This window comes from Pseudorca crassidens, chromosome 2, assembly GCF_039906515.1.
Source record: "Pseudorca crassidens isolate mPseCra1 chromosome 2, mPseCra1.hap1, whole genome shotgun sequence".
Classification (NCBI taxonomy): domain Eukaryota; kingdom Metazoa; phylum Chordata; class Mammalia; order Artiodactyla; family Delphinidae; genus Pseudorca; species Pseudorca crassidens.
The window spans coordinates 152129177-152149800 of NC_090297.1; the positions used below are offsets into that span (position 1 = coordinate 152129177).

At 46.0% G+C, this 20624-nt stretch overlaps 1 protein-coding gene across 4 annotated transcripts in view; it reads right to left on the reverse strand.

The window, feature by feature from the left end:
* The window catches only part of ATP2B4 (ATPase plasma membrane Ca2+ transporting 4), a 93256-nt gene that overhangs the window by 14829 nt on the left and 57803 nt on the right, over window positions 1-20624 (reverse strand). For all 4 annotated transcript variants that reach the window (XM_067729364.1, XM_067729368.1, XM_067729365.1 and 1 more), the window contains exons 6-19: window positions 20313-20438; window positions 19162-19197; window positions 17414-17575; window positions 14433-14647; window positions 13874-14116; window positions 12893-13134; window positions 11672-11903; window positions 10550-10729; window positions 9514-9601; window positions 8749-8855; window positions 4028-4219; window positions 3359-3572; window positions 1573-1784; window positions 466-573 (exon numbers count right to left, since the gene is read on the reverse strand). In XM_067729364.1, coding sequence (XP_067585465.1) covers window positions 466-573; window positions 1573-1784; window positions 3359-3572; window positions 4028-4219; window positions 8749-8855; window positions 9514-9601; window positions 10550-10729; window positions 11672-11903; window positions 12893-13134; window positions 13874-14116; window positions 14433-14647; window positions 17414-17575; window positions 19162-19197; window positions 20313-20438 — 2357 coding nt within the window. The remainder of the gene's footprint in view (window positions 1-465; window positions 574-1572; window positions 1785-3358; window positions 3573-4027; window positions 4220-8748; window positions 8856-9513; window positions 9602-10549; window positions 10730-11671; window positions 11904-12892; window positions 13135-13873; window positions 14117-14432; window positions 14648-17413; window positions 17576-19161; window positions 19198-20312; window positions 20439-20624) is intronic.

Here is a 20624-nt window from a genome sequence, read left to right on the forward strand (position 1 = left end):
TCTTAGATGACAGTCAGGCACCCATCCTGGATAAGGCAATGGTGAGAAACAGAAGAGGCAAGGGAGCCCTACATTATGACAGCACAGCAGCTCACGGCCAGACTGCGGCTTCATTGAAGACATATGCTTTGCAAACTCTTCTACTTCTAAGACCCTTAATTTTTTTTTTTAGCAAAATTCCATTGAAAATTTCCACTTCCGTCTCAGAGAAGCTAAGGGATTTGTCTGTCTCCAGGCATGATTAGAGAAGAGATCAGAAGCCTCTGAAGTGGTGGGCACAGATCATTCTGCTTTGGGTTCCTACAAGATGGAAAGAACTTGAAAACCTGGTGGTAGAGAGAAGAGGGAAGGATATGAAGGCGAGGAGCTGGGCGTCTCCACAGTTGCTCGTTCCATCTCATCTGGGGGGGGGGGGGGGTGTCTGCCGGCCATGTGACTGCACGGGGAGGGTGAGCCCGTACTCACCTGGCCCCACAGCAATTCTCCAAAACCGATGAAGAGACACCAGAACCACTGGGACAGGGTGAGGTTCGTACAGCTGAAGGGTTTCCCCCCAAATTCCACAATGATAATCTAGAACAGAGAAAGAGGCAGCCCATCATTGGGAGGTAACAGGTAGCCAGCCCTCCAGTCCAGGCCATCAAAGCCACGTCAGCCCCCTACCCCAGGGTCCCTGTGGTGTGAACCCTGATCTGCTTGTTGGGGAAGGAGAAAGGAGAGATCCAGGTGGGGAGAAGGGAAGACAGACACAGTCTTTACAGAGCACTCTGATGGGGAGACAGATACAGCTACTATGAACACTATTAATGCAAAGGCTGGGGGAGCAAGGGTAGCTGGAGGCTTCTTGTGACTAAAGCCAGTAGGTGACAAAGAGAAGGCACAGTGATGGAGAAGAGGAATTTAGGAGCGGGACAAATAAGAGTGAGGCAGGAGCTCTTTTGTTACAGGGCAGGCTCCTAATCTCTTGTATTGGCAGATGTCTTAGTGTACCTCTGACTGGGGCAAGAAGGAAGGGGCTCAATCCTTTCACCACCAGGGCAGCCATGCCCTTGACCCCACTTCCCACAGAAGGAGCCCACGTCAGGCTTATCTGTCAACTACATATGGCAGCATTCCATGTCTTCTCTTTTTCTCTGAATTGCATACCATTTTCTACCATGAGCCCTTTCTGAACAAAGGGGCAAGGAGGGACAGGGAGAGATCCCATATAGCACTTGCATGCACATTTCAAGTATGCTGGCAGGAGGCATGGAAAGGGGTTAGAAGACAGTGATCTTCCTCCTGGTCACTATGTGAAATTGCTGTGTTTTAGAAAGATAAGGAAAGGATTCCACTAATTTTATTTTATTCGCTACCAACATGCTGCCTTGCACTGGAGCACTTGACACAGCAGGATCCAATTCTAGAGCAATGAGCAAACGGAAGCATTTGGGAACCCCAAAGTGTTCAACCCACAGCCTGAGTCCCCATCACTCCCTCACTCCTTTCCCCGGGTGCTCAGGGAATCCTGGCCCCCAGCTTCTGGCCTTTATCGTCCCAGACCTCCTATCCCAGCTCCAGCTAGAATCCCACCTGGCTGACGAATGTGCCCAAGACCACAGAGCAGAAGATGAGGTTGCGGAAGATGCCCGAAAAGACATTCCTCTCTCCATGGATCTTGCGGGAGTTGATTTCATTGAAGAGCTGCATCAGCACGAAGGTGTTGAAAATAATGGTGTAGTGTTGGCTGGGTGGTGAATGCAGAGGTGCTCTCCTCCCACTATCAATGTCAAAGAACTTCTCACCTAGTTGGGAGAAGGGATGCATCGGAGGATAAGTATGCTCTCAAGGAGGGTTCAGGTTGAGTCAGAACACTTGAGTATGGCCTCACTGGTTGCTTATGACTGGTGTCCATTCTAACTGGTCAGTATCCGAACCACAACAGTCATCAAATATTTTCAGTGTTAGTTCTGGTCTCAACATCACTTTTTTTTTTTTTTTTAAATAAATTTTATTTATTTATTTATTTATTTTTGGCTGTGTTGGGTCTCTGTTGTTGTGCCTGGGCCTTCTCTAGTTGCATTGAGCAGGGGCTACGTTTCATTGTGGTCTATGGGCTTCTCATTGTGGTGGCTTCTCTTGTTGCGGAGCACACGTTCTAGGCACGCGGGCTTCAGTAGTTGTGGCGCATGGGCTCAGTAGTTGTGGCTCGCGGGCTAAGAGCACAGGCTCAGTAGTTGTGGCACATGGGCTTAGGTGCTCTGCGGCATGTGGGATCTTCTTGGACCAGGGCTCGAACCCGTGTCCCCTGCATTGGCAGGCAGATTCTTCACCACTGTGCCACCAGGGAAGCCCCCTTTTTAAATATTTTTGGCTGTGCCATGTAACATGTGGGATCCTAGTTCCCCGACCAGGGATCGAACCCGTGCCCCCTGTATTAGAAGGCGGATTTTTACCCACTGGACCACCAGGGAACTCCCTCAACATTTCTGACCCTCTCTCTCAGCTTGCTCCATCACTATTTGCCTTCTCGTAGTGCTGCATTGTGGTAGAACTATGTGCACGAGAGTCTGGCAGACATAGGTCTGAATCTTCGTGCCACTATTTACTCAATATGTGACTTAAGCTTCAGTTTTATGATCTAAGAAAAAGGTAACATAAAGCCACCCTTTGGAGATTCTTTTTTTTTTTATCATCTTTATTGGAGTATAATTGCTTTACAATGGTGTGTTAGTTTCTGCTTTATAACAAAGTGAATCAGTTATACATATACATATGTTCCCATATCTCTTCCCTCTTGCGTCTCCCTCCCTCCCACCCTTCCTATCCCACCCCTCTAGGTGGTCACAAAGCACCGAGCTGATCTCCCTGTGCTATCCGGCTGCTTCCCACTAGCTATCTACCTTACGTTTGGTAGTGTATATATGTCCATGCCACTCTCTCACTTTGTCACAGCTTACCCTTCCCCCTCCCCATATCCTCAAGTCCCTTCTCTAGTAGGTCTGTGTCTTTATTCCTGTCTTACCCCTAGGTTCTTCATGACATTTTTTTTCTCTTAGATTCCATACATATGTGTTAGCATAGGGTATTTGTCTTTCTCTTTCTGACTTATTTCACTCTGTATGACAGACTCTAGGCCCATCCTCCTCACTACAAATAACTCACTTTCATTTCTTTTTACGGAGATTCTTAAGAGGAGTAATAAAATGGCACAATGCACCACGTAGCGGGAACAGAGGATGCACTCAGTAAGCGAAGCTGTTATCATTCCCGTCTTGTGCTCAGCTTGCTCCCTGCTACTTTCTTTCCCTGGGCTGCTCTCTGCCCCCATCTCCCTCTAGCACTCCAAATGCCGCCACCCACCCCCGCCTTGGCTCACCGGCAAAGACAAGGAAAAAGATGACAGTGAGTTGATAGACGGCGTGACCCAAGATGTTCTTCATCATAGTGCGTGAGATCAGAGGCTTATTTCGGCCATAGGGGCGACGCTTCAACAGAGAGTCTGTAGGAGGCTCTGTGGCCAGGGCCAATGAGGCAAAAGTGTCCATGATGAGATTAACCCACAACATCTGCACGGCTTTCAGTGGGGAATCCTGGTGGGAAGAAGAACCACTCCTTTTAGCTTTCCTTGGAGACCACCCCCCACCTCACTCATCAGCCTCATCTTTGCCCTTGAAATGGCCTGCCTCCTGCTATCCACCATTTATTAGCTGAGTGACATTGAGAAACTTATTTAACCTCTTTGAGCCTTGGGTTCTTCACCTGTAAAATGGGGATAATACCTACTTTGCAAGGTTGTTTTTGAAGAACAGAGAAACTACATATAAGTGCTCATCACACTGGCTAATGTGTAAGTACTACATTAATGGTAGATAAATTATCATCATCCCACATGAGCAGATGGAGACCTAGTAGAGCTATTCCTGCCCCAACACCCCTTCGGAAACTCTGGTTCTTACTCCTCAGTCGACATACTGTACCCCGCACCCCCTGTTCCTTAGCCCCAGCCTCATCCCTCCCATCTCAGCTCACCCCACATTCCCTTCACCTGGGTGATACAGGCTCCAGTGAAGGCCACGATCACAGCCACCACGTTGACAGTGAGCTGGAACTGTAGGAACTTGGAGATGCTATCGTAGACGTTTCGTCCCCACATCACTGCCTTCACGATGCTGGTGAAGTTGTCATCTGTTAGGATGATGTCAGAGGCCTCCTTTGCCACATCCGTGCCTGCAATACCCTGAGGTAAGAAGGGGAAGGAAAACAGTGAGGAACTGGACAAAATTCATGCACATTCTGAACTCATATCTTGACCTCCAAGAAGCTTCAGAACTCAGCATAAACACTAGAGGGCACACTAGCCACACAAATCCTACAGACTAAACCACCATATTTTGAGTGGTCTTCTCTCCCAAAAAGAAAATGAAGAGAAAATGTGTCACTGTCACTCTGTGGGAAAGGGGACTGGGCCATGATGCCTCCACCTTACTCCTGAACTCAGACTGGAAATTACAGTTATCTCTGATATTCCTTTCTCCCGTCCCTCCTACTTTCCCACCTTAGAAAATAATTAGAAGATAGAGAAAAAGTCCTATCTGTTCTACCTCTAAATTTTAAAATTTCTTTTGCCACTGCCAATATTTAATTTAAATCCTTATCTCTCCCGCACCTTGAAGTTACTCTACATTTTTTCCCAGGAGGAGTAGTCTGGCAGTACAGTTCAGATGTCCTGTCCTTATTCAAAATCCTGTCACTGGGGAACCACCAAAGGTTTCTAAATAGAAAGATCAGTGGTTGAAAGCAGTGTTTTAGAAACAGTAAACTTTCTAGTCTGGTAGTCAAAGCCCTCAACAAGTGAACTCTGGTTCATTTTCCAACCTGCTATATCTTTCTGCTCAAAACCTACTGCTTTATTCACAATTCCCTGAATCTCTCATTTACTTCTAGAGTCCAGTCTTCTACTTACACCCTTTTCTCCAAGCCTGGAACATCCTCTTTCCCCATCTATTTAAATCCTATCTGTCCTTAAGGTTCTATTCAATTAATTAAGCCCTGCTTGCTTGGCAAAGCTGTCCCTTACATCCCCAGCCTATTCTTCTATTCCATGTCTTACAACCCCTGTAACCTACAGAGGGGCTTGTTTGTGAATCTGACCTGCACTAGTAGATTATTTGTACCATTTACCTGGCAGTATTATTTTCCTATCCAGATTGCAACAAATGAATATCTGTTAGATTGACTATACAATTAAATTTCCCCATCAAAAAGTTCTCTAACACATGCACACAATGCTGTACCATGCACTGTAAAGAGAAAGGACGGAAAGAAAGAAAGAAAGAGTATCTTTATATATGTACTATTGCAGAATAATCTCTAAGCTAGGTTGTTAAATTAAAAGAACCAAGGTGGAAAAAAGAGTATATAGTGTGTATATAGATAGATATAGATAAGTATCACTTATCTAAGAGAGTGGGATATAAATATACTACACATTTGATTGTATTTTAAAGGAGCAAACAGAAAGATAAACCAAAAATCAAAGAAGTAAGTTATCTGTGGGATTAAGATGGAGGCAACAGCGTGGAGGTGATAGGGATAGAAGCTAGACTTCTATGAATAGACCTTGTTGGTATATTTTACTTTAGAATTATGTAACTACTTTATACAAGTATAAAACAAAATTAAGTTTAAAATAAGCAATCTCAAAAATGGAAGAAAAAAAACCCCATGATATAAATGAACTGGTATAACCAGTTGGTAGCACAACCATACCAAGGGAAAAGTTCCAAATGACTTTTTGAAAAACACAGTAACTTGATGTTAGGATATACCTACAGGATAAAAAGAACTACAAGAAAAATCTTTAACTGTTTTTAGTAGAGTAATTGTATTATTATTGCTATTTTGAGACTATTACATATATTTTAGGATAAAGCAAATAATAATTATGTTAAGCCATTAGGAATCAAACTTTTCAGCTTAAGCGATAAATATAAAATCAGGGGAGTAAAATAGGAAGTTAGAGTTCTAGAAATCTAAATTTGAATTGGAAATGCCAATATGGATTCATGAAGTATTTATCTTTAAAACAAAGAAACACAAAAACAAAAAGAGACATAAAAGACATATTTCCTAGCTTTGTCCGCTGAAAAGTTCTAGAAACAATAATTTACTAAGAAGTAAGGAACATCCTGACATTCAGATTGTGTTCTCTAAATATCATTTCTCACTGAAATGAAGCAGAACTCCTTTGAGAAGTGGATGATTCTAGATCTAGGACAAGAAATATGCATGATGAATCTGGAACATCTTATCATGCAAGAGACCAAGAAAGCTATTAAAGACAACTGAGGTTGTACCCAAAGGACTTAGCAGTGTTGAAGAGGTTAATGATGGGTCAGTATAAACATCAGAATAATAATAAGGGCAATGGATCAAAATATATCACATATACTTAAAACCATGAGCTCATAATGATATTTAAAAAAAACAGACAATTAACTTTTAGTAGTTTAGTAAGTTTAAAAAGTGAACAACTCATTGGTCACCTTTGGAGGATCCTAAAAAGTCAACTCATTATTTTGAAAACTGGTTAATAAAGGGAGAAAAAATCAAGCATTTAACCTGTCTTTTCATGTAGGAAGTGAACCTCACAGTAACCAAATAATCGACGAGGGCAAATTTCTTTTTACAGAAGTATTCAAGTTAATAAATAAAGAAAATCAGAACATTGTCATTTTGCAACCCCTAATGAAAGATGGGATGTAGAATCTGATTGCTCATAGAACTAAGTACTAGTTTATAGGAAATACAAGGGCTGAAAGAACAGGTTAAAGGACACTATAGGGATACAATCAACAAAATCCCTGCCATGGGATATTCTATGTAGAAAAACAACCTTATTCCTTCAAAACTAAGTAGCTAGAAAAAAAGATGGAAAGGGATTGTGCAGAAAAGAGTTACATAGCAGGCCTGAGACTGCTTTCTTGAGAATGTTCTGTTTGCAAGGTTGGCCCTCGGCTAGCACCTGGAAACTTGGCTCTCAGTCAATAATTAACTGAAAATTAATTAGTGATTCACTGTGCCTAGACTGTGCCCAAACATATGGTTTCCACTGAAAACCTACTTCCTTCTGGAAGTCTGGAATCTTAGCACATGCTAGGCAGAAGGTGCCTATACGACCAACCCCAATAAAAACCTACGACACCAAGTCTCTGGTGGGTTTCTCTGGGCAGAAACATCACATGTACTGCTGCATTTTCATTGCTGGGGGAAGAAGGTGCTCTTTGTGACCCCTCATGGGAGGAAAAGATCATACAGGACCCTGCGTGTGGATTCCAGACTCTACCTGTGACTTTCTGCCTTACTAGATTCTTACTATACCAATGGACTAAATCTGAACCATGAGTACAACTGTATGCTGAGTCCCCTGAGTCCTTCCAGTGAATGCACAGAAGGGTGGTTTTGGGGACCCCTGACACATAGATCCTACAGGGTCAGTGGCTGCTGAACTTTATGATGTGTCAGAGTCACCCAGAGGGACTGTTAAAACATGGACTGCTGGGCCCCAACTCCAAGCTTTCTGATTCAGTAGATCTGGAGTGAGGCTTGAGAATCTGCATTTCTATAGGTTTCCAGGTAGAGCTGGAAGGAAGAGCACACTTCAGGACATACTGTTATAGATTAATAGATTCAAGAGATGTATCAACCAATTGCAACGTATGGATCTTGTTTGCATTCTGATTAAAAAAAATAATGTATTAAAACAACATTTATGAAGCATTTGGGGAAATGTGAACACTGACTAGATATCTAATGATAGTAAAGAATCAATTTTGTTGTGAGACAATGGTACTATGATTCTTTTAGATATTTTATTGATACATATATATTTTCCAGAGACACATACTGGATGAAATGACATAATATCTTGGAAATGCTTCAGAGTAATTCAGGTGTAGATGGGGAAATGTGTATGTGTGGGCCAAGATTGGCCAAGTGTCGATATTTGATGCTGGGTGACAGATACATGAGGATTCAATAAACTATTCTATTTTTGTATATTCTTGAAATTTCCTAGAGTAAAAACTTTTTAAATTTATCTTTTGGCTAAAGAGAGCACCCTAAAGACAGATTTCTTCTTGAATCTTCTTCTACTTCTTAAAAATCACCAACAGTTCAATGTGTATGGGAAGCTTACAATCATAAGTTACTTGAGTGTGAGAATGTACTTTGCAATCCGGGGACTTCTAAATGTCCCTGAGCATTAGAATCAATAAGTGTACCTGTTCAGAAAATCCAAACACTTCTGGGACCCAGCTCAGATGCTACTGAATCAAGATAGCCGACTGTGGAACCTCGGAATATATGATTTTAAATGAACTTTCCAAGTGACTCTGATGCTCCGGGCCTCACAAGTGAAAAGCAGAGTGACGAACAGTGCTAACTATAGAGTGCACATTTTCCATATAGAATGTGAATTTTCCATAGTGTGCCTAGGCAGACAATACCATCATGTCCATGGGCAAGTTTCAGTTGGTCTTGCTTTGCTGGGTAATGATACCTCATGATTTCCCTGCCTTCATACTTGATGGGTCCCTCATTATACATATTATTATTGGCCAGGTAGGGAGGCGAGATGGAGTTAGAGAAAGAGTACAAAGGGGGATGTGAAGGTACGGGAAGCAGCAGGTTACCAGAAGCCTGTCCTGGCTTCCCACTGGAGGAGGCAGCTTGCAGCAGAGAGACACACTACGCTGAGCTGCTTACCATGGCAAAACCAACATCTGCTTTCTTCAGAGCCGGCCCATCATTTGTGCCATCCCCAGTGACAGCCACCACCTGCCGCTGTTCCCCAACAGTGCTGTCGATGATGCCTGGGAAAAACAGACACACTACAGTGAGTTCCACATGTGCCATCTGAGGCCATTTCCCCATGAAAGGCAGTTTTATGGTCTTCCTCTCCGGTCCCTGCCACCACCTCCCTTTCTACGCTCTTTCCTTCTTTTTTTCCCAATGCTAGAGGTTCTGTAGCGTCACCTGATGGCAGTAAATTGTTTCACGGGTAGCACTCTAAGCTAAGAAAGTCTGACCTTGTCGAATATCCTGTCCGGTGCCCCAAGGCAGCTATTATGTGGTAGAAAAAGCACTGGATGATTTGAAGAGAGAGACCCAGGGATTGAATGGTAACACTTCCACTTACCAGTTGGGCAATTTGGATAGGTTACTTGTTGTCTCAGCCTCAAACTTCCTTATTTGCAAAATGGGACTAGCTTAACCTGTACTGTCTAATTCACAGTACTATCAACAAACAAGATAGGATAGTGTTTAAAAACAACTTTATTATATTATATATCTTATACTCACCAGGGCCTCAGATGTTTGCTAAACTGTATGTTCTTCCCATGAGCGGGGAAGCTCTCCTAGGACCTCCCTACTCAGGACAGGAGAGTTGCTTTGGTTGATGGCTCTGATCTGTGCTCATCCCCGCCTGCCTTCCTCTATTCTAGGTACCTCCTCAGGAACCAGCCTCACCTTTCACCAGTGTGTGCTTGTCAGTGGGGGAGGATCGCGCCAGCACCCGGAGCTTAGGCCAGATCTTGTCCAGCTTTTCTTGCTCTACCTGCCAACACCAGACCACACCTGGGTCAGTCAAGCTCAGAACAGCCATCTGGGAAAATCTTACTTCTTTACCCACGCTGAGCTTCTGGGAGAACTGGTATTCCATGGCCCCCGGGGGAGTGTTATCCTGGCCTCCAGTGGAGGTGAAGCAGCCAACTCAGGCTCCAGGGCAGATTCACGGATGGTGACCATTCAGGCCCCGCTTGTCTTCTTTTTCCTGCCAATTCCCTACCTGGGAGCCAATTCCATATTTCTTTTTTTTTTTCTTTTTTTTTTTGCGGTACGCGGGCCTCTCACCGCTGTGGCCTCTCCCGTTGCGGAGCACAGGCACCGGACGCTCAGGCTCAGCGGCCATGGCTCACGGGCCCAGCCGCTCCGCGGCATGTGGGATCTTCCCGGACCGGGGCACGAACCTGTGTCCCCTGCGTCGGCAGGCGGACTGTCAACCAGTGCGCCACCAGGGAAGCCCCAATTCCGCATTTCTTAGACCCTTGACAGAGGTGGGCCAGGGTTAGCTGTTGGCTCAGGTGGCTAAAGTAGTGCTTCTGAGGTCTTAGGTTCAATATCTACATTGACCTAATGTAGCTCTGGCCTGCTCCACACCCAGACCATGTCCTCCTACCAACCTGTGCCACTGTCAGTCACAAGGCAGTGACATAGGAGGGGTGAGGTAGAAGGAAATCAGTACAGAATCATCCCACAATTGAAAAAAATGGAAAGACATGAAAGGTTAGTGACACTGTCTCAAAAGATGGCTTGTGAATGAAGATAGTGAGAAGAAAAAAATCCAGTTTTACTGTCTGAACAGCTTTGGTAAAAGGGACATCTCACTATGAATAGATTTTAGTTTAAAAACCACCCACTTCCTCCCACCTGTCCCAGATGCCTTACACGTGAACCAGCCCTCGCCTAATAAAGGAGGCCCTGATTCCTCCCACCCAAGACCCACCTCTCCCTTCTCGTTTCGGATGAGTCGGTTGAATTCTTTGCCCTCCAAGCACAGAAAGTCATCCCCAGGTGTCACAATGCCACATTTGGTGGCGATGGCCCGGGCTGTGTTGATGTTGTCACCTGTCACCATTCTGACAGTAATACCAGCTCGTTTGCATTTGGCAATAGCTTCCGGCACCTGTGGAGAGTGAGGCAAGAGGAATGGAGGAGGTGGGGGTGGCGAGGCCTGGTAGGCTGTTCCTGTTCAGTTGTCCCCTCATGGTGGACAGCGGAGAGGCACCCTGGAAGCAGAACCATGGGGCGTGGGCTAAGTCTGGTCATTTTTATATCGCTTGGTGCCACCTTGCTTCTGTCCTATCCATGATACTCACATTTGAATTTGCCTTATTGTGTCATGAGTTGAAGGGGAAATTTGCTTCAGGAGCCGGGTGTGAAAGCTTACTCTCCCACTCACAATCTAGATTTCTTAGCAGGGCACGCCTGGCCTTTTGAGATTTTGCCACTGCCTTCCTTTCTAGCAGAAGTTTTAACCACCTTCCACCCCCCTGGCACATACTCCAACAATACCAATTCTTTTAAGTTTCCCAAATGCACGACACACTGTCATGCCTCTGGGTCTTGATGGTTGATAGTCCATTGGTCTGAACTTCTTAGAAGCAGAGACTTTTTCAATGCCCTACAACTGAGAGTGGTGCTTAGCTATTCTAGGGGTGCTCGACAAGAATGTGTTGCTTGAAAGAAGGTGGCTAGACACAAAGCTGCTGTTCCAGTTAATTCCATCTCCTGACGATTCTTGAGTACCAAACAATAATCCCAGTAAAACCTATGCTTCTTACCCCTCAGACAGCATGAACTGTAGGAATGCCACTTTCTATGAGTTCAGTACTCTACAGCAGTTCTGTGAAGCAGGAAGCACAGACACATCTATCCCAGCAAATGAGAAACAGTTAGGAAACTTGCCTAAGTTTCCTAAGTTACAACTAGAAATGGAGCTAGTACTCCAGTTCCTGCAACTCCTGGGTGGCCTCGCATTAGGTCACACTGGGCCGGCGCATGGGCCGGGGCCACTGTAAGACTTCCATTCATGTTTCCTAGCCCTTTTTTCAAGTCAAAGCCTCACCTCTGGGCGCACAGGATCCTCAATGCCCACCACTGCAATACAGGTCAGTTCAGTGAGGATTTCGCTCTCATTGTCCCATGGGGGCTCTCCGTCATTGAAATCCCGGTAAGCTATGCAGATAGTCCGGAGTCCCTCACTGGCCATGGGCTCGATGACGGTGCGGACCATCTCATCTCGGTCCTTATTCTTGAACGGCACTGCTTCTCCTTTCTTGTCCAGGATTCGATTACACCTGGTGGGGCACACAGTCAGAAAGCAGCATCCCCCCATGTGCTTGCATGGTCATTTACAGACATTCTGGCCACTCGGCATTACTCCTAAAGACACTGTCGTGTGGCCATAAATCTCCACTCATAACCCAAAGCTGAGCCCCTTTTTCCAAGGTGGGGTGGCCAGTAGGTGGGTAACGTCTAGGTGGGCAGAGCATTTGATTCTCCCATGTTGTCTGCTCCTACTCTTATGTGGATACGATATCAAGGGTCATTTGTGGATTGCCTGCTCCTTTGAGCTTCACAAAGGTAGAGACACTTTCTCAATCCTCAGTATCTAGAGTGCTCAGTGCAGAGGGTGTTCTCAACAAGAACGTGTCACTCGAAAGGGGGTGGCTCAAGCCAAGCTGGGGCACTGGTTTTTAGCTACTGGCCCTATATCCACGTAGGTGATCCGCGTAGGTCACCTTTTAATGACCTATGGATCATCTAGCCACTTTGATTATGCAACTTCACGTGATCAGAATTGAGAATAAAAAGGAAAAGGGAACGCAGAACTAACATTTCTAGTATCAATACTTGCTGTGTGCAAGGCATTTTACATACATTGAATCACTTAATCAGAGTAACCCTGTGAGATGGGTGGGTATTATTATCTCTTTTCAGAACAGGAAATGGAAGTTTGGATTGCCTAGGTCTGAACCGTGGCTGTGCCACTAAGAGCTGTATCACTTCCAGCAAGTTACTGAACTTCCCAGCACCTCTGAATTCTCATCCGTAAAACAGGGATAATGACAGCATCTACCTCGCTGAGCTGTGAAGAGTAAGTACAGTATCCAAAGTACTTAACAGCAAGGCTTGGCCTGAACCAAGCTCAGATGTTAGTCATGATGTCACTGCCTGGAAGGAGGGTTCACTCATCATCCAGGTGGATTCAGTGTGAGGCCTGGCACTCTGACCTCCCTGAGGGGAGGATCCTGCAGGGAGGAAGAAGCGGGGGAGGGGCGCTCACTTGCGCAAGATGATCTCAGAAGCACCCTTGCTGTACATGCGGTAGCCACTGCGGGGCTTCTCGATGACGGTGCTCATGGACTTGCGCACCGAGTTGAAGGTGTACACCTTGTAGAGCTTCTCCTCGGGCACCTCACTGCGCACGGCGTGGTAATCCTGCTTCAGGTCCGTGACGAAGCCCAGCAGGGCGCACTCGGTCTTGTTGCCCACCTGCCGCGGCAGGCCGCCCTCCTTCTCCGGAGGCTGAGAGGAAAAACACACGTGGGAGTGTTGGATGAGGTGCCGAAGCTGGGGAGAGAACCTAGGAAGGGAAGGACTCCGCTCGAGGCTTTCACACATGTACCCAGGGCCCGTGGGGGTGCCGACTGTGGTCCCTGAGCCACCCAGGGCTTGGGGATTTTTTAGTTGCCCTGGGAGTGGTGCTGGTGTCTCACCCTGTGTGGGTCTTATTCTAACACTCTCTCTTAGTTTCTAGAAACTGAGTAATTTACTCCTGACCAGCATGAGGTCTCTTTTTATTTATTTATTTTTATTTTTTTAAGATTTTTTGACGTGGACCATTTTTAAAGTCTTTATTGAATTTGTTACAATATTGCTTCTGTTTTTTGTTTCGGTTTTTGGGCCCCGAGGCATGTGGGAGGGATCTTAGCTCCCCGACCAGGGATCGAACACACACCCCCTTCATTGGAAGGCGAAGTCTTGACCAGTGGACTGCCAGAGAAGTCCCAAAATCTTTTTAGACATACTACCTTTACCTGGTGATTGGAGGTCATTTCATAGCCATAGATTCCTACCTGCCTCCCCCTTGCCCTCCCATCCCCCAATCTACTCCCATGGATTATTTCCTAGTTTCACCCCAAACATGTTCACTGGGGAGTGGGAAATGGGATGTGGGATGGCAATTCAGGCAGAATAAACAAGAGAAAATGAATGGTTCCCTCCACCTACCCATTTTAAGTGTCCTGGCAAAGGAAACGCTTACCAGAACCTTGGAGGTGTAGGCACTGTTGATAGAAATACCATTGACAAGAAGGTCCAGGACCTTGGGCACAAGGACATCAGGGCTTGGGATTTGATGGTAACGGGTTTCTCCGATATAAGCCTGCACCACAGTCATGCGGTTCATGGTCAATGTGCCTGTCTTATCGGAGCAGATGGCCGTGGCATTGCCCATTGTTTCACAAGCATCCAAGTGCCGTACCAGGTTATTGTCTTTCATCATTTTCTACAAAGGAGAAGAGAAAAGACTTCCCAAATACAGGTCAAAGGCCATTGCCTAGCCAGCATCTCTCCACATTTCATTCTCTGGTCCCACACAAAAATGCAGGATACCATTTTTGTAAATACTCTTAAGATTCTACTGGATTGCTTAAATGTTGATGCAACTGATCCAGATGGTCCTTCCAAAGTGCCAGTGGCTTCTGCTCCTGAAGGCATCACCCAGAGTTTATGAAGACAGAGTGGCCCATCCCAGAGGCTACACGGTACCCTCCCCTCTGGTCTCTGCTCTGAAAGAAGACACAGTTTCATTCCAGTCTCACCTTCACAGAGTAAGCCAGTGAAATGGTGACTGCCAGTGGCAGCCCCTCTGGCACAGCCACCACCAGCACAGTGATGCCAATGATGAAGAACTTGACAAAGTACTGGACGTAGATGGGAGTACACTCAGCCAGCCATGGTTTGCGCTGGATCACAAAGTTGTCGATCACAAAGTACAGAATCAGGATGAGAACTGTGATTGCAGACATGATCAGACCTGTCCAGGAAACAAGTCAAATGAACCCAGGCTTCAGGGTATTCCTCAGGCCCTAGCCAGAGATGGGTGGCATAAATTGTAGCCTTTGCTATCCATTTTTAAAATGACTCTCTAAGTCATACCCAAAACCCCTATCCATTCTCTGGCGCTTGTACATTACAGTGTAGGGGAAAGAGGTGGCTTTGCATCCTAAAGACAGGGGTGCTATTCTCAGCACTGCACTAACTTGACTTGTGGCTTCTGACTGGTCTTGACCCTCTCTGGGCCTATTTCCTCATTCATAAATAAGAGGATTGGTCTAGTTTTCTAAAATGGCATTCTATGCTTCTATCTCAGACCTACTCTCTTCCTACAAATCATAATGTAGTGACTACAGGTGCCTATTTCCTAGTAGTTTATCAATTTTAACTTCTTCCCTAGTAGCCTGAGAATGTCAGGCAATTCACAACTTGTTCACAGTGTTGCCCCTATGGTGTTAGCACATCACCTACATAACTAACCCTTAGAGCGGTGCTTCCCAACCTTTCTCCTGACATGGCACAGACAGAAGATGACAATAATAACAACTATTAATATAGTGCTTACTATGAGTCAGGCAAGCACGTCACAGGTATTAACTCATTTAATCCTCACAACGATCCTGTGAGATGTTACTATTATCATCCCCTTTTCTGTGTCTCTCTAAGGCACAGAGAGGTCTTGGTATAGCACACTGGAGGCGGACCGACCATCCTGGTTTGCCTGCGACTGAGCAGTTTCCTGGGCTGTGGGACTTTCTGTGCTAAAACTGAGAAAGTGTCAAGCAAACTGGGATAGTTGGTCATCCTACATATCCTACAATGGAAGAATCTGCTCAAGATCAGAAAACAACTGGTCTAGGGGTTCCAACTGCCTTGGGTGCTGCCTGGCTGCTCTGAGGGCATCTGTATCTACCTGTGGCACAATATCTGGGAAAAGTTCCACTTCAAATCATAGTTTGATTTGTGTCTTTGCTTTGCCTGAGGGTCCAGTGATTCAGAGGGATCAGAACAAGGCTACAGGTGATTGTATCATTGAAAGCATATTCTTTTGTACTTTGCTTCATCAGGGTCAGCCCTAAGAGGTGAGGCAAGCAAGGCACCTAGGCTGCAAAATTTAAGAAGGCGTTCACTCTCGGGGTGGTGCCAGGCACCTCACTTGCTTCCCCCTGGTCCTTGGTCTAGATGATGTGTGAAATGAATAAACAGAGGAGACCAGTGGCTAGCCCTCAGGTGGCTTGTCCTCCCTAAAGAATAAGCTAGGGATTAGGAGCACAACAGTAGGATCTGTTTAATGCTTCAAACCCGTGTGCCAGGCTCAGCAATTTGATTCCACACTTGCAATTTATCTCATCTGTGTACTGTGTTTTTCTTTTTAAAAATTAATTAATTAATTAATTTTTGGCCGCATTGGGTCTTAGTTGCTGCGCGCAGGCTTTCTCTAGTTGCGGCGAGCAGGGGCTACTCTTTGTTGTGGTGTGCGGGCTTCTCATTGCTGTGGCTTCCCTTGCTGCGGAGCACAGGGCTCTAGGTGCGCGGACTTCAGTAGTTGTGGCACAAGGGCTCTAGAGCGCAGGCTCAGTAGTTGTGGCGCACGGGCTTAGTTGCTCTGCGGCATGTGGGATCTTCCCGGACCAGGGCTTGAACCCGTGTCCCCTGCATTGGCAGGCGGATTCTTAACCAGTGCGCCACCAGGGAAGTCCCTCATCTGTGTATTGTTTATATGCAAGAGACTTCATGGTGGTCAAAATTAGCTAGGTACTAGAACTGGATGAATAGGCCAGACTGACACTCTATAAAACTCTCTGTGGTGCTTAAAACGTTCTCTATTTGCACTGTCCAATATGGCAGCCAGTAGCCACATGTGGTTATTGACCAACTGAAATAGGTTAATGTGACTGAGGAGCTGAATGTTTAACTATATCTAATTCTCATTAATTTCATTAATTTTCATTAATTTAAACGGAAACAGCCACACATGGCTAGTGGCTGCAGTAGTGGACAGCATAGATTCTCGCTATTCAATGTGTGCTTAGCAGAGCAGCAAGCACTGCCATCGCCTGGGGGATGGTTAGAAACGCAGAATCTCAGGCCCCACACAGAAACGTACTGTAGTAAACAGAGAGGTGAGGTCAGCAAATAAACAGTGGAAAAAGACTAGTTTAAGGGATATGTGCGCTGAAGGAGCGATCTTCCTTTGTTGCTTCCTCTAAATCCCCCGCCCCACCCCACCACTGAAAGAAGGCAGGAGAGAGGAGAGTGCAGAGGCGAGCGATGGAGAAGCTGCTTCCTCTCACGATGCACAGGAGTGCCTTTACTGACATCTGCTCTGCAAAGCGCCTCTTTAATCACTGTCTTCCTTTTCCCTCCAGTCCTTATTCTGAACTGATTGCTCTATGCCTGGCCATTCCTATGCTAGGGAATTGCCCTCAGCAAACAACAGCCTTCTCTACCGTTAAGGAATTTACAAGCCAACACACAAGCAGGTGAGTAGCTATTGAAGTCTTCCTTCTTGCTAATGTAAATCTCCCATTTGTTTGCGCCTTTAACTCTAACACACAGGAAAACATCTCTCTCTGCAAAAGCTAAACAGTCGCAGAGAGAGACACAGCTACCTGGACTGCACTAGCCACTTGGAATTTTCAGCTTCTTTCTGCCAGACCTGGCTGGTGTAGAAAGAAGGCAAGCAAAGTAGCGAGGATCCAGAATAGCACTGATAAACAAACCAAGAAGGCTCCACCCTACTCACCAGCTTTCCCAATCTGTACAGCCAAGCGCGTCAGCTTGCCCTGCAGCACCGACTTCTCCTTTTTGGGCAGCTTGGCTGCCTTTTTCTCCTTTTCCTCATTGTCGATCCCCTCCTGGCTGTTGAGTGGCTGGATTTCCAAGGCCACTCCATCCTGAGTCTTTGCTAGGGTGTACACACAAATAGGACAGGTAAGCAGGCAAGGTAGTAGCACTGAGTAGCAGGCAAGTGGAAACTAACAAATCCTTCTGTCTTATTCCTGGAATATACCTTGGACCCCTGACATCAGATCTGACCACCCTCACCCCATGCCAGACAGGGAACTTGACTCTGACCCTCTATTAGGGCTTTTGGAACGATATCTTAACAACTGGAGGTGAAATATGGTGCTTTTAGGGTATGGATTTCCACTTCAGTGGCAGCTTCCTGGCACTACCTCAGAGTCCCAAGCCAGGTTTATTCCAGCAAGAGGATTAGTCATGCCACTAAGTGCTATTACCAACAACCATCCTTCCCGGAATTCAGTGCTTAATATAGTGAATCTTTACTGCAGAAAGGGGCTGAAGGGGAAGGCTGGTAGATATTCCTAGAGCATAAGGGTCCTAGTCAGCTCTTTGAAAGCTTCATCTCTCTCTCACTATATCTATATCTATATCTATATCTATATCTATATCTATATCTATATCGACTGTCAAGGAAGAAACACGGACCCCAGACACAGGGTATTTTCCAGTTCCCTCTCGTATTAGTTGAACGATAGGGGAAGGAAATCTCTTTTCTCCCCTGTCTGATGAAGGTAGGGAGGTACAGAGTGGGACCTAGGGGAAAAGGGAAGAAGCTGGTGTGAGGGACTCCCTGGAATGAGAGAAAGCCAGGGTAAAGACAGACATATAAATCCACTTTGCTTTAAAAAGAAGAGTTAAAGAAATCTAAAATTAAAGAATTATTTTTATGGAGCCCTGGTTCTCCGACATGATGCCTTTATTTCTAAAAACTACTATGATGTGGGTTACAAAAGGAAAAAATCTCTAGAAGCTGTCTCAAGAGAGCAGTTCTTGCTGGTTCCTGGCACCCCTCCAATTTCACCCCTGCAGAGTTCGACTCCTTTGGTTAGATGCCCTTCCTGAGATACTGTCTCTGCTGTCAGACTCACAAACAAGACAGAGACAGGATGTAAACACAGCCACCAAAAAAGCAACACACATCAGATTAGGAGGAAGAAAACAGACTGTGGAGAGAACAAAGAAAGAGGTGGGGAGTGAGGTCACGGAGAAAGGGCTCTCTCCACCCCTGAGAAGACTAGCTGAGAAGGAATCCAGATCAGAAGAGGACACCGACGAGGAAGCCAACAGAGGAGGGTGCAGGGACTGCCCACCCCAACTCCTTCCACCATAAGGACCCTGAAGTCTTCCAACCCAGAAACCGATGACCGTTGTTGTTTAAATCTGGCCTAGGGCAGTGAAGCAAAGAGTTCAGCACCCTGGGAAGAGCAGATCAATCTCACAGGCTCTCCAAGATTGACGTAAAGTTCCTTGAGCCAACAGCAGAGGATGCTGTCGTCCCATCTTAGATTGGGTTTGAGAGCTTGAGACCACCCCCAAATCTCTGCACCTTCCTCAGGATAAGGCATCTGGGCCACAGCAGCAGATAACAAATTTATGGAGAGGAAAAGGGAGGAGGCAGATGGCCTGGGAAGGCCTGGTTTGAGTGTGGGCAGGTAGAGATGGTAAATGAGTGGGTGGAAAGGTTACCTTTGTTGCGATTTTCAGGGACTCCTTGTTTTTTACCTGTTTGAACAAGAAAGAAAAAAATGGGGTGGAGACCCAAAGTGACTATTAAGAGATCAGATATCCAATGCTTCGGTCCTGCTCAGAGCCCAAAAGGGCAACAGCAAAGGGGCTGAGTTGCAGGAAAGGGAATGTAAAGGAAGGTCACATCTGTTTACCTCCATCTTCATTAAGGGCTCTCATGAATCCTTGGGGTATGGACCAGGCCACTCATGCAGGTGAGTGCACACCCACTTCTGAGCTGCTTTCTCCTGGAGCACAGCTGCTGTTGGGAGGGTGCTCCCAGCCTGAGTCACACCACTTGGAGAAATGGGGTGGGGGTTAGGAAGCGAAAGGTTTGAACTGTTTCTGCCTGGTGGCAAAGGCCCTGCAAGGTGCCTCCATGTCAGTTTACCAGCGCCAAGCAAGCGTCCTCCTTATTCACTTGCAGGCAGCTGCAGAAACGGATAGTCTAGCTCCTGAGTGAATGTGTTTTGTCTCCTTCTCATTAACTCCCCTTCCCTAAACAGCCCAAGAAGGTCCTCCAGCCAACTGGTAGAAATCCTTCTCTCCTCCAAGGGAAGAAGGAATTCTTAAGGGAAAGGTGTAGATATGGTTTGCTATCTTTTTTTGCCTTCTGTTTTTCCTTCTTTCAGGAACAAGTGAATGGCAAAGACAGGGCTAACTCTCCCGGCCGTGTCTCTCTTCCACTGACAGCCTATAGTTTCAGCAGGAATCCAGTTTCTTCTCCTGGACAGTTTTCCCTTAGCCTTGATGATTCATATAGTCCCCCATATCTGAGGAAAAAAGGGGCAAGGGTCGGAGGACTACACAGAGGGGAGTTGAGCACCTCGCCAGCTCATTTGGGGCAGGCTTTCTACCTCATCCCTTTACAATCCACCAATAGACACAGGAATCAATGCAACCTGACTGGGGAGCCTAGAGCCAGGATCTGGTTTCCATTAGAGCACTGTGGGGAGCCAGGGATGATACCCTTAGCTCAACAAGGAGTTTGGATATCTGCACTCATCATCCTGCAGATTCTTCCAACCAGGTACTGCATCCAGACCTGCTCCCTTTCCTAGTTTGTCCACGGGGGTGGGAGGGAAAAGACTCTCGTCCCGAAAGCCCTTTACCTTTCTTCTTCTTCTCTTCCTCTTCCCCCTCACTGGCCCCCAAGAGGGTAAAGATGATTCCAGTCTGAGAGTTGATACCCACAGCAGTCACTACCATTCGGCCAGAACCTTCCATGACATGGGTCCCTAAATGAGAAAGAAGACAAGAGAAGTGTTTTTTGTTTTTTTTATACCTGGCCATTCTTTGGTGTGAAACGTAGACCTGGAAAAAAGCAATCCCTCTTTCTTCCTCTCCCGTGGATAGTGATATACTCAGCAGATAGTAGGAAAAGATCAAGAGCAAGCAAACTGGGGGGTAAGGAAAACAATGTG